Source organism: Chelonia mydas, chromosome 4 (genome assembly GCF_015237465.2).
Source record: "Chelonia mydas isolate rCheMyd1 chromosome 4, rCheMyd1.pri.v2, whole genome shotgun sequence".
NCBI classification, from domain to species: domain Eukaryota; kingdom Metazoa; phylum Chordata; order Testudines; family Cheloniidae; genus Chelonia; species Chelonia mydas.
Genome location: NC_057852.1, coordinates 29,359,664 through 29,377,448, shown reverse-complemented (window position 1 = coordinate 29,377,448; position 17,785 = coordinate 29,359,664). Strand labels below are relative to the sequence as shown.

Sequence of the window (17,785 nt, the reverse complement as noted above, 5' to 3'; positions counted from 1 at the left end):
ACTTTCCTACTCCCAGCTCCTACCAGCCGGCCTCTCTGAAGGGGCTTCCTTGTAAACTACTCCCAGACGGTTCTAAATGGGCTTCAGGTGATCTGATTAGCCTGTTTCCTTTGATTGTTTCTAATCAGTTCTTAATTGGTTCCAGGCGTCTTATGGAGTCTGCCTGACTTAATTGCTTCTAGCACCTTCCTGACTTCTCTGGGGTAACCCCTGCCCTGGTCACTCAACAAACAGAAAACTATTCATCCAGTGTGTTTTTCTTCTACCAGACTCTTGCACCCAACCGGTCTGGGTCTGTCACAGTTTATTAACAAAGAACAGGTATTTAAGTGATACCAAGTAGAAAGAATTGAAATAGAAATGGTTACAGACAAAGTAAAAATACGCTTCCAAGGGCACACTTGCAAAATTACAGTGCCGGCAGTTACAGCACCGCTCAGAGAGCGCTGAAGGAAAACGGCTGTTGTGTGTTCACACTGACAGCTGTCTGCGCAATAGCGTGTTCACTCTTGCGCCGCTATTCGGAGCGGTGCACTCTGGGCAGCTATCCCACAGAGCACCTCTTTCTCTTTTGTCGCTAAGACTTGTGGGAAAAGCGGAAGGGGACACGGGGCATACTGGGTCCTGTCCCAATGCCCCTTGATGCTGTGCTTCAGATCCCAGCAATCCCTGTGCTTCTGTTCGCATTTGGCACCATCTTTCAACGGTTTGTGTACTGTGCACCCTGCCCTACCTCGTTCGGGCTGCAGGAATGGATCTCAGGCTGTTGACCAGTATGCTGCTTACACTGACCAACACATCACGAGTGGCAGTAGAGTTATTCCTTAAACTACAAAGGTAAGAGGAGTGTGACATTGATCTCGCCATGCATAGTAGCTACGACACGAGATTGCTTGTAGCATTCCCGGAAGTGCTGACTACAGTGGAACGCTGTTTTTGGGCTGGGGAAACAAGCACTGAGTGGTGGGATCACATCGTCATGCACGTCTGGGATGGTGAGCAGTGGCTGCAGAACTTTCGCATGAAGAAAGCCATGTTTATGGGACTGTATGATGAGCTCTCCCCAGCCCTGCGGTGCAAGGGCACGAGAATGGGAGCTGCCTTGCTATTGGAGAAGCGCGTGGTGATTGCACTGTGGAAGCTGCCTATTCCAGATTGCTAGCAATCGGTCGCTGAACAGTTTGGAGTGGGAAAGTCGACTGTTGGAGTCGTATTGATGGAAGTGTGCAGGGCCATTAATCGCATCCTGCTCCAAAAGACCGTGACTCTGGGCAACATGGATGGCTGTGCACTCATGGGCTTCCCTAACCACGGAGGGGCGATGGATGGCACACGCATTCCAAGTCTGGCACCAGACCACCTAGTCACCAAGCACATTAATCGCAAGGGGTATTTCTCAGTGGTTCTCCAGGTGCATGTGGATCATCATGGGTATTTCACAGACGTTAACACAGGCTTGTCTGGAAAGGTGCATGATGCACGCGTCTTTCAGAACACTGGCCTGTTCAAGAAGCTGCAAGCAGGGACTTTCTTCCCTGACCAGAAGATCACCGTAGGGGAAGTCGAAATGCCCATTGTGATCCTGGGAGACCGCGCCAACCCCTTAATGGCGTGGCTCATGAAGCCATACACAGGGCAACTTGACAGCAGCAAGGAGCGGTTCAACAACAGGCTGAGCAAGTGCAGAATGACTGTGGAGTGTGCATTTGGCCATTTAAAAGCCCATTGACGATGCCTATATGGGAAGCTGGACATGGCCGATGACAATATTCCTATGCTTATAGCCGTGTGCTGTACGCTCCATAATATTTGTGAAGGGAAGGGTGAAAGCTTCAGTCAGGGCTGGACCACAGTCTCTCAGCGTCTGGAGGCTGAGTTTGAACAGCCAGAGACCAGGGCTATTAGAGGGGCACAGTGCGGGGCCATAAGGATCAGGGATGCTTTGAGGCAGCAATTTGAAGCTGAAAGCCACTAATATTGGTTGCTATGCTCAGGATTGCAGTGTTTGTAATGCTAGGAGATGATTGGTGCACATGATGCAAGAAGGGACCTTAACATAATTGTATGTTGCTTTGCAATGCCCTTTTTGCTTTCACTTAATAGAATAAAGATTGTTTTCAAACAAACACAATTATTTTATTGAAAGACAACAACCAGAGGAGAGAGTCAAACGAAAAAAATCATCAGCAGGGAAGGTGATGGAGGATGGGAGAAGGGAAGGTCTCAAGAGGAGGAGGGGTCCCAGGACGGCTACAGATTTGTGTACGTCCAGGGATCATACCCAACCTTCTCCTTTGGAGTACAATGCAGCAGGTGCTGGACTTCAGCAGGGCCAAACTGCAGAGGGATGATATTGAGTGCAGTGGGTAGTGGGAGTCCTCACTGCTGGACTGTGAGGAGGGTGGAATGGAATGCTGCGGGTAGAGAGTGGAGCCAGGAGGTTGATAACAGTGTGTTGGTGGTGTGGGGGAAAGGGGGCACATGGGAAAGAGTTTTGCGACAGAGGCTGCAGGGGAGGGCGGGCGCAGAGCTGCTCAGTTTGAAGAGCTAGTATCCCCTGGAGCATGTCCACTTGGCGCTTCATAACTGTTAAGAGCTGCTCCATGGCTTCTTTCTGGCATGCCGCATTCTCTTTTTGGTCCCTCTTCTCGCTGTCCTGCCACTCCTTCAATTCTTTTTTCTCGGCAGCGGAGTGCATCATAACCTCACGCATAAAGTGCTCCTTAGTTCTTCTTGGATGCTTTCTAATTCTGTGCAGCCATTCTGCTGCTGATAACAAAGAGGGAGGCTGTGCTCCAAGGTCATCTCTGAAGTTTAAATGCAACATTTTACAGAAGCAGTATTGTTTGGAACACAGACAACACTGATTCAGTGATTTAAAACACAGCCAGTACTCTCTCACCTGTCACTAACTGGCTGGCCCCAGGCAAGCACACATGAGCCACAAGACCCTCAAAATGGTGAGGAGCTGCAGGGGCAGAGTAAATCACTGTTTCCAGACTCTGCAGTACACTGAACACGTGGCTCTTGGGCACTTGGGGAGGGCCAGCTCTGTAGGGTGGGCCTGATAATCATTCCTTTCCCCACACATTGCAGAGGAGGTGATCATTGTGGATCTCGCTGCTGAGGGTGAGCAGGGAATCAAGGGAGGGTCTTCTCCAAGCCTGAGGCTTCCATCCTGGCGCCTGAGTGCAGCAATGGTTCACCCCTCCATGACGGCACAGTGGCGTGGGAAAGTTAATGGGGCAAGAAAAAAAAGCAGCTCTGCCAAGGAACCTGCGGCAGCGGATTGCCCAGTATCTCCACGACAGTTTCCTGGAGATCTCTGCAGGGCCACCCGGGGGCCGGGGGGAAGTGGGGCAATTTGCCCCGGGCCCCATAGGGGCCCTCGTGAGAGTTTTCAGGGGCCCCCACGAGAGTTTTCGGCGGCACTTCAGCGGCGGGTCCTTCAGTGCCACCGAACACCCCCGAAGTGAAGGAGTCACCGCCGAAGACCGCCGCCGCTTCTTCCACTCCGGGTCTTTGGCTGCAATTCGGCAGCGAGAGTCCTTCCGCTCCATGTCTTCGGCGAAGTGCCCCGAAGACCCAGAGCGGAAGGACCCCTGCCCCCGAAGAACCCAGGCCCCCTGAATCCTCTGGGCAGCCCTGGATCTCTGAGAGAGACTCCCGTGAAGTGAGGGAGTGTATCAACAGCCTGTTCCACTGCTCAGACTAGGCATGAGGTGGGAGATGAGCTTGCTTTCTGCAACCCTTCTGCCCCCAACAACTCATTGCAGCAATTCCCAAAATCAGATCCACTTACCAGCAGCCTCGTTTCCTGTTTTCGCTTCACCAAGCTCTGACTGCTGTGACTGGCTAGGCTCTTCCATGTTAGAAAAGGGCTCCTGACTGCACGGCCTCTGGATCCCCCTCCCCCTCTTCGTCCAAGATTTCCTCCTCCTAGCTCAGTCCACTCTCAACTGGCGTGCAAGCCAATGAAGTGGCTGCAGGGTCCTTCACAGTGGAGGTGGGGTCACCACCGAGTCTTGCGTCCAGCTCTTTATAGAACCAGCAGCTCGTGGACGCAGCACCAAAGTGGTGGTTTGCCTCCAGCGCCTTGTGGTAGGTGTTCCGCAGCTCCTTCACTTTGACCTTGCACTGCAATGTGTCCTGGTCATGGCCCCTTTCTATCATGCATCTACAAATCTGTCCATAGGTATCATAATTCCTATGGCTGGAGCACAGTTGGGACTGGACAGCCTCCTCTCCCCAAATGCCGATGAGGTCCAGCAGCTTGGCATTGCTCCAAGCGGGGGATCCCCTGGTGCGTGGAGCAGCTATAGCCACCTGGAAAGATGCGCTGAGACCACTACACGTGTCACCAAACAAACGGGAAGGGGACTTTCAAATTTGCAAAAGAATGTACAGGGTGGGGCTGACGCTTGGTCACCTGCGGGCAGGGCAGTAGAGTTCAAACCGATGGCCAGAGAGGTGAGAACAGGCATTCTGGGACACTTCTCGGAGGCCAATCACAGCGCTGTAATCACCATGGTGTCTACACTGGCACTGCGGCGTTGTAGCCCCGGCGCAAAAAGCTCTGTGCCTCTCGCCGGGGTGGTTTTTTTAGAGCGCTGCATCTGCGCTTTAAGTGGCTTGGCAGTGTGTACACCTTGGGAGTTACAGCACTCAGAGCTGCTTTACAGCACACAAACTTGCCAGTATAGATGGGACCTAAGACTAAAATCCAACTTGACAAACTAGAGTCTTTTGTCCAAAGACGTTTTCTCACCATGGTCACTCTTGCAACGTGGCTGGCCAGTCCTTAGCCAGGATCCAATATAGAGCCCAAAGTACTTGGTTTCTTTGTCTTCTCAGGTGAAGGATGACAAATTGGCTTTTTGGCTCAGTTTATATTTTGCCAAAGTGTATTGACCCTGTTTCAAAAGGCAGAAAGGCTTCTTATGAGTGCAGGCTCCATCCCCTGTTGAGATTAAGTGATCAGCTTCCCCCCCACTTGCTTGTCTGATGGCTTTGTTTTACCTTGCATGTAAATATGCTTTTCATTGTATTAGGTCACACCTTGCTTAAAATACATTGGAGGCACAGTCAAGGCTGTGAAACAACATTCCTTTGTCTAGGACAGGCTGAATTCATGCTCTGCCTCCCAAACACCTCTTAAGAACATATTTCCAGCACACATCTGTAACTTTTTGTATACAGTCTGTACATATATCATTCAATGATTTTAAGGATCAGCGTGTGACCATCTTACACATTTGAGATACATACTATGGAGCAGTGAGTGTTTCAGGCTTGATATAAGTTACAATATGGGGATCCCTCTGCCAGTTTGCATTCAGGGGCTCCCAGAGTCACACCTCCCTTCTTATAATGCTGCAGGAGGGTTAGCCACTGGCTGAACTTTAGACCTATTACGTATCCTTCTTTCCTGTCTGAGAGAATAGAACCTTCTTTCCTGGCTGGGAGAGAACCTGTTTCTCTCTTTGTTTGATCACAGTCTTCAAAGCATAATATCAGTAAGTATTCATAATTCCTCATATACTGTTAACGCATACGTTTCAGAATCTCGACAATCACCAGTGGTCCCTGGCTTTCATGAAAGATGTTACTTGATATTCTTTTATATAGTACAATAATATAACGTACAATCAGTTGCTTATTTTTTATGGTTCAGACCCCTTGTTCTTCCCTCTGGGATGTCTGGACCCTGATAGTCGTACCAGAAAAATATATAGATATTTCAACCTGTGGGAGTTTAGCCTGCAGACAGACAGCTTTAACAAAATGAGACAGAAGATCAGATCTGTCTAAATCTGACTGTCCCTTTAATGGTGCTGCATCAGTCCAGCGAAGGAAGTATTAATGCAACAACCAGTCACTACCATAGTGGTGTATTAGAGATGTAGAAACATGATTAGCTTACACAGAGATGAATAGGCTCCCAAAATGAAAACATCTCCAATATTTTTAACATCTCAGGTGAGGTATGTTACATTGAAACCGATACTAAACTGTATTTAAGTGTCTTGTTAGATTTTGTTTTTAAACCTCATAAAGGTTTATGAAGACAGGCCTTACGCTGTTTAAATTCCATAATTCCATTGTTACCTATTTTTTAGTCAAGGGAGATTCTCCCCGCCACCCCCTCCCCCCCCAGTTATGCAGCACTGAAAGAAATCTTATGCAGTATTTTATGGAGTACTTGTGGCACCTTAGAGACTAACCTTATTTGAGCATAAGCTTTCGTGACCTACAGCTCACTTCATCGGATGCATACTGTGGAAAGTACAGAAGATCTTTCTATACACACAACCCATGAAAAAATGGGTGTTTACCACTACAAAAGGGTTTCTCTCCCCCCACCCCACTCTCCTGCTGGTAATAGCTTATCTAAAGTGATCACTCTCCTTACAATGGCCCACTTTGATTATCATACACATTGTAAGGAGAGCGATCACCCCAGACAAGCTACTACCAGCAGGAGAGCGGGGTGAGGGGAGAGAAAACCTTTTGTAGTGGTAAACACCCATTTTTTCATGCTTTGTGTATATAAAAAGATCTTCTGTACTTTCCACAGTATGCATCCGATGAAGTGAGCTGTAGGTCACGAAAGCTTATGCTCAAATAAATTGGTTAGTCTCTAAGGTGCCACAAGTACTCTTTTTCTTTTTGCGAATACAGACTAACACGGCTGTTACTCTGAAACCTCGCAGTATTTTATATTACAGATGTGTAAATTGAAACCATTTAAAATGAATATTTTTCATTTTACATTTAAAACTTAGGGATTTTCACATGTGTAACACCTGTTGTTGAAGGGGATTGGCAAATAAAAATACACAATTTTCTTCATTCTTTGAAGTTACTAAATAAATTGTTATAATAGCCAGGATTACTTTGTATCGTGGTGAGAAATGTATACACTGGTAGTAGCTTTTTCATTTACACCAATTTGATTAAAACATTATCTGCATTTTAATTAATGAATGTAAAGCTGTATTTGCAAGCTAAAGTTTTGATTAAGCAAAAATACTCTCTGCCTAAAAATTTGTTGTTTTCACAGCATAGCAAAATGGTCGGTTAAAATTGTTTAATGCTTAAATTCCAGGTTAGGGTCATTAACATTTTCAGAATTTTTTTTCATTAACAAGTCTATTCATCCTTGGCAATCAGCAGGTTTTTTCATAATTATGAATGTGTGTTATTTTATTTTGATGTATTACAGGTACAAAGGCATGAATTATTTAGAGATCTGAAACAAGTTAGAAGTGTGGGTTTGCGATGAATATTTCATGATGAGCATGTGACGGTAGAAATGCAGAGGCCTTCTCTTATTAAAAACTTTTTAATTGAGTGTGAGAAAAAATGAAAAATTACTTATATTGCCTTTTGCTTCCAAGAAAGAGTGGAGAATTTGATAGACTTGTCAGACTGATTTATAAACACATCTTTTACAGAGTTCTTATATATAGTTTTTGTGCTGAAAAATATCAATTTTTAATGTTTCTCCTAGTTTTTTATGCTTTGTCTTTTTTGCAGTATGACTGTATAATTTTTCTAATTTTTAACAGGTTGTCTGAAAGAAAGAGGGATTCTGTGCTGCAGTTAAATAAGGTTAAAGTAGAAGTTAATGAAAGCTATGAGAGTATTGCAGCAAGATGCAACAGTGCAGAGACATTGCCTCAGTACTTTAAAATTTGATATTAGATATATTTTAATTGAAAGAAATTTGTTCCAGTATGACTATTGTCATTTTCCCTTAACAAGTTCCTAGCTTCTTTAGTCAAGTTTCATGATGGATGAGTAGTCCTAAAATACAGCAGGTCACCCAATATTTGTCCAGGGCAGGGCAGGAACGAAAGAGTCACACTTGCTGTTGCACAGAATAAATCAAAATGCATCTGCCCTCCTTCTCTTTTAAATGCAGAGATATGACTCACTTATGGTGTAGGTGCGCCAGCTCCATTGTCATCCAAGTATCCACAATATTAAAGATGAGAGCAGCTGGGAACCAAATTGTAGTATGCTGTGAGCCTCAATTTGGCAGTCCCTGAAATACTGGTTTATCACTAATGTGTTTTATATGGATGTTTTCTGGATGCCTAGTATTAACAAATTAGTATTCAATCTATGTATATTTTTTTACTTCCTAAATAATAAAGTGTAAAAAGTTAGTATTTCTGTCTTATTTTTCTTAGTTAGATCGATTCAAGGAACCACCTGCATATGGACCTATGTGTGATATCCTGTGGTCAGATCCCCTAGAGGACTTTGGAAATGAGAAGACTCAGGAACATTTTACTCACAACACAGTTAGGGGGTGTTCATACTTCTACAGGTAGGGTCACTTTATTAATTAATGATTCTCTACCAACTAGATGAACTACTTGGAATCATGGATGTTATGTGCTTGCTTGCAATCTGCATCAGTCTTCTCATCATAATAGTGTGTGTATGGGAGTGGGGCCTTTATTGTTGCATGGGCTTTGTTTTATTTTCAGTTCTTTGTTTGCCATTGTTGAATTGCTCTACAATTTCTGGAAATAATGTTGACTTTTTAATTCGAGAAGTTTTAAGGTAGGTTTGAATGAGGAATGTTGGTTATTGAAAGATCTCACCATCCACTGTGCTGAAATGATAGTGAAGAGTTGATACGAAACACATGTGGCTCCTAAACTTAAGACTTTATACTAGGAATCTGACATAGTTGTGATAATTTGAGTTTAGGACTAAATACTTTGCTGGTTTGGTCAACTTCTGAGCTGAGCAAATAATTTAATCAATGAATCTTTCTGCTCTATATCTATAAGCAATTATGATTTTTCTCAAATATTTTGCAAACTTTTAAAATGGTCAATTTGATTGTGAACAGTTCTCTGTGAGAAACTCATGATATGAGTGTTGGTTAATTGTGGTTGGTCAGATACGGTACAGAATATTATTTTTCTTCTCTGGCCGAATGAGTGCACCAGCACTTCTGGTGCACTTGTCCATGGTTTTGAATTTAAATTTTGATTTCTGTGCATACAGCTTTGAATTTGGCTTTCCAGGAATGTTCATGCCAGTGAAACTTAAGTGTGCAACTATTCCTGGAAGGTGACTGCAAAAGGGGTACAAATGCAGCCAAAAGCCAGTACATTTGAAAATCAGAGTGAATATTTGAAGAAAAATATTTTCAGTGTTTTCCCAGCTCTAATCTTCCTATTCCCTTCTCAGAGAGTTCTTCTTTCCTGTCCTTACACAAGGGGGAGGGGGGGGCTGGTGTCTTTTTCCCCACTCCTAGCCTGTTTGAGGTGGCCAGTGGAATCTTTTTCTCTCCCCTTATGAAGAGCAGGGTGCCTTGTTAGGGCTTCTGTCTCCATTTCCCTTTCCATGGTGTGTAATGGGCCACAAAAATACCACATCTTCTGTCAGAGCAGGTGCTTTGCTAACTATATATTTGTTCTCAGCATCAGACCCTATGGCATGGAGTATTCTTGGAAGCATTTTTCTACCGAAAATAGTCTAAAGAAATGCTTTTGAGATTGTCCTGTTGAAACTTTCAAGACCCTGTACTTTAAGCCCCTGGGTAATCCATGGTATTTGGGTCTTCGTTTTCTGTCATGTCACCAATGCCATGACCACTGGGCTTCGATTCTGAGAACTCCCTTTTTGTGGAACTCTCATGTTATGCTCCAGTAGCGTTAATTCTCTAGGAGCAGCTTAGAACAGGAATATATCAGAGTGACAAAACTTGCAGAAGGAGAAAGTGGTAGTGTGAATGGTGTATTTCATTAAAATTTTACCAGGAGGTGGGTGGGATTTCCTTACTCAGATGACTGTTAATTGAAATGAAAAGTTCCATATCCTGGCTGATCAGTTCCACTTCACCCCAGGGTTAGCAGTGTCCAAGCTTGGGCTTTCCGAAGAAGCTCAATGGGAGTTTGGCACTCAGTTTCCATAGGTTCCTTTGAAAACCCTTTTTCAAACATAATTCCCATCTGACAGCTGTGCAGTGAATTGATAGCCTCAGTCCATATCTAAAAGCCACAGCCAGGATCCTTTGGGGCACTTTTAGCAAAGAGGTGAAAGATGGACTGCACCATGGAAACTAAATTCCAATCCCGCCCAGTGTGTAACCCTAGAGCAAGGGTGGGCCAGTATCAGAAAGGTTGAACTGCTGCTGCCCTTGCTGTTCTGGTTCTATGGTTAACTGATGCTGCAGTCTTCACGTCTATAAATTCTGACACTACCCACAACTACTAAATTCATATGGATGTCTTGCTTTTAGAGAGGATCAGCCCAAATGCAGATGGGGCTGGGTCTTTTGGGGGCTTTTTGTTCTGTGTTTGATTAGTGCTTAACACAACGGGGTCTTAGTCCGTGACTTGGACTCCTTGGTACTACTGCAATACGAAAGGAATAATAATAATTCCCAGGTGACCTGTGATGGTTCCTGGGGATACCCAGGGTTGTGAGGCACCTCGCCAGTTCCTGCCCTTAGCATGAGGAAACCTTGTCTGTGCCTGTCAGGGTCATCTCTCGGACTCCACCAGCTACTGGCAACAAAACCACACCCCTCCAGGCCTAATCAAGCTCTACTCTCTCTTCACAGGCACCAGCAGGCATACTCCAACTCTTGAGCCCTCTGAGCTTCCCTCTGCAGTGTCCTGCCCCTGATCTATTGGATACTCACAGAATTACCAGACCTGCTGTTCCCAAAGGAAGTGTATACCACATCTTACTGGTTACACCTTAGCCCACAGCAATTAGATTTCTTTATAGAGAAAGCAAATATAAGTTTATTTAACAAAGAACAGAGATTCAAATTATAGCAAGCAGAGCTATTGGAAACAAAGGGTTACACATAAAATAAAACCATAATGTGCATACTAGAGCCTAAACTTAACTATTAGGACATTATGCTATAAGAATAAAAGCTCACCTAAAATCCTTCCAGGATATTACAACCAGGTTTGGCTGAGGTCTTCCATTCATGAAGCAACCCCACTGTCTGCTTACTTCCCAGGTGAAAGATGCAGAGTTTGTCTCTGTCTCTACAGTTATAATCCAAAAATCCCTTCTCATGACTTATAAACAGGATGACAACCCTCCCCCCTCTCCGCTAGTTGATTTTTCCTGTGTGCTTCTTTCTTGTTTTTTACAATCTCTTGATTAACATTCAGCTCAGACTCTAGACAGGCTTCCATTGCGAAGCAGACAGTACGCACATGACCAGACAAAGAGGGATAGGCATCTCTTCCCTCCTGCCTGACAGGAGTAGGTAGATCATCTTATGGATCATCTTATCATCTGCCTTAACTCATAGACCTTAAGAACATGATTTTCAGTGTATATACGTAACTCATGTATTATCAGTATATACATTTCATATTGATTATGATGACCAGTGTGACACAGGCTTTCATTAGAGACCTTACATGACACTTTGTGGTGAATTAGTATGTAAATACCAGACTCTCAGACACCGATCCTCTTATGCACCCCTGTGCTCTGTGCCAATTGGCACCAAGAGGTCCCTGGGTCACACTGACCTTTTTAAACAATTGTGAAATGTTACTCCACATGATTAAGGAAGCTGTCACGCAGACTAACAGCCTATAGTTTTCACTTTTTCTTTCAGATCAGAGTTTCTCAGATTTGATGTAAAATTTCTCCCCTAGGATAAGATGTAGATATTGTGACAAGGTTGGGCCAGATGGCTACAGGAGAGTAATAGAAGGCAGATATATTATCCCCAGGTTAAGAGGGTCCTTTTTCCCTGGGTAAGGTAACAGGGAAGGTTCCAGAACAATCAGGAATCTTCTGGAGACAATTAAGACAGACAGGCTGATTGGCTGCAGGTGTTCTAATCAAAAAGCTGCTAGAATCAATTAAGGCAGGCTAATCAGGGCACCTGGGTTTAAAAAAGGAGCTCATTTCAGTTTGTGGTGCGCGTGTAAGGAGCTGGGAGCAAGAGGCGCTAGGAGCTGAGAGTGAGAACACATACTGTTGGAGGACTGAGGAGTACAAGCATTATCAGACACCAGGAGGAAGGTCCTATGGTGAGGATAAAGAAGGTGTTGGGAGGAGGCCATGGGGAAGTAGCCCAGGGATTTGTAGCTGTCGTACAGCTGTTCTAGGAGGCACTCTAGACCGCTGCATTCCACAGGGCCCTGGGCTGGAACCCGGAGTAGAGGGTGGGCCCGGGTTCCCCCCAAACCTCCCAACTCCTGGTCAGACACAGGAGAAGTTGACCGGACCGTGGGTTCACGAAAACAGCCAAACTGAGGGCTGCTGTGAAACTCCAAGGCGAGCAAATCCGCCAATAAGCACAAGACCCACCAAAGTAGAGGAGGAACTTTGTCACAATATTGATATATATTTTTAAAAATTTCAGTAAGGTCTTACTCCTATTGTTTGAAGAAAGAAAAATAGTACCAATTGGGAAGATAACTTTCAACATGTTATAAGAGCAATTCTTTAATTTTCTTTGTTGGTTATGAATTTCTTCTTAGGATTCAGCCTACTTCATGCTGAATGTTTCCATCCCCCAGCCTTGTTAGGAACATACAAGTTGCTGTAGAAGAACACACCTAGGCTCTGGCTACTCTGATATCCTGGCACCAACAATGCTAAATGTTCTAAGCGGTGGTGAAAATTACTAATACGGTGCCTAATTGTGCAGTACTATACAGTGGAAAGGAAACTTCTTCCCAACACAAGCAGGTGTCATCTGTATCCAAGCTAGTGTAATGGTAGTTGCCATTCCTGTAACTTTGTCACAAGCATTTAATTCTTTTTTGATGTTTACTAAGCCCGGTAATAACCTGTGGCAGTAAATTCCTTATGAAAGTTATGGGCTGTGTCAAATTTTACCTGCGTTTTGTTGCAGCTCTCCAAGAAGAAGTGAGAATCTCTCCAAAACACCAACTTCACAGTTAGAAAAACATGGTTTTAGATTCTGTAGTCACTACCTCAAGACTCACAGGTTCATATTTCAGAAGAGTCTGTACCCTTCAGTTATGTCTATGCTGCAGCTGGGAGTGAGCCTCCCAGCCCGGGTAGACAGACTCATGCTGTCTCGACTCAAGTTAGCATGTTAAAAATATAGTGTGAATGTTGCAGCTTCAGCAAAGATTTGAGCTAGCCGCTAGAGCTCAAAGCCCAGGGTCAGGTGGGCTTGAGACCGAGTTGCTGCCCACGCCACAATGGTCATACTGCTATTTTTAGCCGAGCTAGTATGAGTTTGTCTACCTGAGTTGGGAAGCTCGCTCTGAGCCACAGTGTAGGCATATCCTTCTAGGTCCCTTTCTAAACCTCTATGTGTGTTTGAAGAATGTGACTGTGTTCTAGTGCTCAGTATCAGTTTTTAACAGGACTAGTTTTCTGGATTCCTCATTGTAAATCTAGTTTATACAAAAGTTCCACTTTGGCTGCAAAGGCCAGGGATGGAAATTGAACAATAAAGGTCAAGAAGAATTCAAAGACATGTGTGAGCCCAATAATTTCTTCTAGGTTATTAAGAAATGTTCATTGATGATAGGAAATAATATTGTAAGAAATTCACATTTATTTAGACATATTTGTTATAATGGCAATTTCAGTTGACCTTTCTGTGATTTAAGATTATTTCCCACAGTGAAATAACATGAGATAGGTGACCTTAGCAATTAATGTAGCTTTGTAGCCCAGTAAATCTACTATATTCAGCCAAACGCTGTGCACTTATCAAGCCTTTAGTCATCTTAGGAAATGATTTCAATGCGCATGAAAAAGTTGAAAGAGATAAATTTACAGTAGCCTAATAATCTTTCTTTCCACATTTATTAAGTGGACAGATTGTTATGGCCCTCTGAATTTAAAACTGCTCAACGTTTTCCTTTAGAAAATCTCAAGTGTAAAAGATCTTAAAATCACTCCAGCCAACGTTGTCAAACGACGGTATCTGTAACTCAGGACTTAAATCTACTTATGTGGAAATAGGCAAAATTGAGTTGACTTTTTTCAGAGTTGCTGAGCACCTGCAGCTCCCTCTGTAAAGGGGACGTTTAATAAATATTTTGCATCCAACAGATTTTCGTATGTTGGTTAATGTATGGTTTTTAGAAACTGTGGATACATGAATGGAAAGTAGCTACTGTGACATTGTAGCCACAAATACAGAAAGCCCTTGAATGTTAAATATGTTGCATTTTGCATCTTTTAACAATCTCTTCTTCCTTCTCCAAAAAACAGCTACTAATGTGATTTATTTTCTTCTGTGCTTTCTAAACTTTCAGCATATATGTCTTCTTCAGTCCTTGTCAAGTTAGCAAATGTCAGCTCAAGGGAAATCAAAGTACTGATTTAATGAGGTGTTATCTATGCAGACTAAAATTTATTCGAGTATTATTTTTAAAAATTAATAAGTCATGGTCAGATTTCACCACCCTTACTCACACTGATAGTACCTCACTCTGTGAATAGTACGAAGTAAAAATGACAGAATCTGGCCTTAGCGTCAATATTAGAGTTCCTAGTTTATATGAAAGCCTGGTATTCTATGTTTGTATATCTTTTCTGTACCTCTCAGTCAGTGACAAAATTTACATAATGCAATCCGACATTAATATTGATGAATTGATGCTGTTTGGAAACATATACCTCAATTGTCCCTATGGGAGAAGAACAATTTCCTGTTTATTTAGCAAAATATTACTTTGGTTGGTTGGTTTTTTGTTTTTTTTTTTGTTTGGTTGGTTTTTTTACGTGTATGTATAGTCAGTTCTGTTGATGGTCCATCACATTTCCTATCTCATGCATAATTACAATACCACTCTCAAGTGCAACTCTGGGAGAGCTTATCTATTCACATGCTTCTGCGTAGGAAAGATTGGAAATATGGAAAGAGACCTCCCTGGCTTACCCAGGAGATTTTCAATGGTCTGAAACTCAAAAAAGAGCCTTACGAAAAGTGGAAAATAGGAGAAATTACAAAGGATGAATATAAACAAATAACTCAAATATGTAGGAACAAAATTAGAAAGGCCAAGGCACAAAACAAAATTAAATTACTAGAGACATAAAGGGTAACAAGAAAACATTCTATAAATACATTAGAAGCAAGAGGAGAAGACTTGCTTCTGTTATCATTCCCGGAATAATAACAGAAAATGTGGAAATGGCAGAAGTGCTAAATGACTTTTTTGTTTCAATTTTCACCCAAAAGGTTAGTAGCTATTGAACGTCAAGCATAGTGAATGCCAGTGAAAATGAGGTAGGATCAAAGGCTAAAATAGGGAAAGAACAAGTTAAAAATTACTTAGATAAGTTAGGTTTCAGAGTAGCAGTCGTGTTAGTCTGTATACGCCAAAAGAAAAGGAGGACTTGTGGCATCTTAGAGACTAACAAATTTATTTGAGCATAAGCTTTCGTGAGCTACAGCTCTCTTCATCGGATGCATTCAGTGGAAAATACAGTGGGGAGATTTATATACATAGAGAATATGAAACAATGGGTGTTACCATACACACTGTAACCAGAGTGATCACTTAAAGTGAGCTATTACCAGCAGGAGAGCGGGTCGGGGGGGACCTTTTGTAGTGATAATCAAGGTGGGCCATTTCCAGCAGTTGACAAGAACATCTGAGGAACAGTGGGGGGGTGGGGGATAAATATGGGGAAATAGTTTTATTTTGTGTAATGACGCATCCACTCCCAGTCTCTATTCAAGCCTAAGTTAATTGTATTCAGTTTGCAAATTAATTCCAATTCAGCAGTCTCTCGTTGGAGTCTGTTTTTAAAGTTTTTTTGTTGAAGTATTGCCACTTTTAGGTCTGTAATCGAGTGACCAGAGAGATTGAAGTGTTCTCCGACTGGTTTTTGAATGTTATAATTCTTGACATCTGATTTGTGTCCATTTATTCTTTTACGTAGAGACTGTCCAGTTTGGCCAATGTACATGGCAGAGCGGCATTGCTGGCACATGATGGCATATATCACAATGTGCAGGTGAACGGGCCTCTGATAGTGTGGCTAATGTGATTAGGCCCTATGGTGTCCCCTGAATAGATATGTGGACACAGTTGGCAACGGGCTTTGTTGCAAGGATAGGTTCCTGGGTTAGTGTTTTTGTTGTGTGGTGTGTGGTTGCTGGTGAGTATTTGCTTCTGGTTGGGGGGCTGTCTGTAGGCCTGTCTCCCAAGATCTGTGAGAGTGATGGGTCGTCCTTCAGGATAGGTTGTAGATCCTTGATGATGCGTTGGAGAGGTTTCAGTTGGGGGTTGAACGTGATGGCTATTAGCGTTCCGTTATTTTCTTTGTTGGGCCTGTCCTGTAGTAGATGACTTCTGGGTACTTTTCTGGCTCTGTCAGTCTGTTTCTTCACTTCAGCAGGTGGGTATTGTAGTTGTAAGAATGCTTGATAGAGATCTTTTAGGTGTTTGTCTCTGTCTGAGGGGTTGGAGCAAATGCGGTTGTATCTTAGAGCTTGGCTGTAGACAATGGATCGTGTGGTGTGTTCTGGATGAAAGCTGGAGGCATGTAGGTAGGAATAGCAGTCAATAGGTTTCCGGTATAAGGTGGTGTTTATGTGACCATCGCTTATTAGCACCGTAGTGTCCAGGAAGTGGATCTTTTGTGTGGACTGGTCCAGGCTGAGGTTGATGGTGGGATGGAAATTGTTGAAATCATGGTGGAATTCCTCAAGAGCTTCTTTTTCATGGGTCCAGATGATGAAGATGTCATCAGTGTAGCGCAAGTAGAGTAGGGGCATTAGGGGATGAGAGCTGAGGAAGCGTTGTTAGATAAGTTAGATGTCTTCTAGTCATCAGGGCCTGATGAAATGCATCCTAGAATACTCAAGGAGCTGACTGAGGCGATCTCTGTGCCATTAGCAATTATCCTCAAAAAGTCATGGGAAGATGTGGGAGATTCCAGAGGACTGAAGGAGAGTGAATATAGTGCCAATCTATAAAAAAGGGAAATAAACGGATTGGTCTTGATTGTTCTTAACTTCAGTACCTGGAAAGATAATGGAGCAAATAATTAAGCAATTTGCAAACACCTAGAAGATAATAAGGTGATAAGTAACACTCAGCATGGATTTGTCAAGAACAAATCATATCAAATGAACCTACTAGCTTTCTTTGAGAGGGTAACAAGCCTTGTGGATGGGGGGAAGTGGTAGATGTGGTATATCTTGACTTTAGTAAAGCTTTTGGTACTCTCTCGCATAACCTTCTCATAAACAAACTAGGAAAATACAACCTAGATGGAGGTACTATATGGTGGGTGCATAACTGGTTGGAAAACCATTCCCAGAAATAGTTATCAGTGGTGCACAGTCAACCTGGAAGGGCATATTGAGTAGGGTCCCGCAGGGATCAATTGTGGGTCCAGTTCTGTTCAATAATTTCATCGGTGTTTTAGATAATGGCATAGAGAGTACACTTATAAAGTTTGAAGACGATACCAAGCTGGGAGGGATTGCATGTGCTCTGGAGGATAGGAATAAAGTTCAAAATGATCTGGACAAACCAGAGAAATGATCTCATGTAAACAGGATGAAATTCAATAAGGACAAAGTCAAAGTACTCCATTTAGGAAGGTACAATCAGTTGTACACGTACAAAATGGGAAATGATTGCCTAGGAAGGAGTACTGCAGAGTATTGGGAGTCATAGTAGACCACAATCTAAATATGAGTGAATAGTGTAACACTGTTGCAAAAGAAGCAAACATCATTCTAGGATGTATTAGCAGGAGTGTTGTAAGCAAGCCACAAGAAGTAATTCTTCTGCTCTACTCTGCACTGATAAGGTCT

General features: G+C 43.1%; 1 protein-coding gene across 2 annotated transcripts in view; it reads left to right on the top strand.

The window, feature by feature from the left end:
• Positions 1 to 17,785, top strand: part of PPP3CA (protein phosphatase 3 catalytic subunit alpha) — a 325,188-nt gene that overhangs the window by 239,794 nt on the left and 67,609 nt on the right. For both annotated transcript variants that reach the window (XM_027825437.3, XM_027825438.3), the window contains exon 6: positions 8,199 to 8,338. In XM_027825437.3, the coding sequence (XP_027681238.1) occupies positions 8,199 to 8,338 (140 nt within the window). The remainder of the gene's footprint in view (positions 1 to 8,198; positions 8,339 to 17,785) is intronic.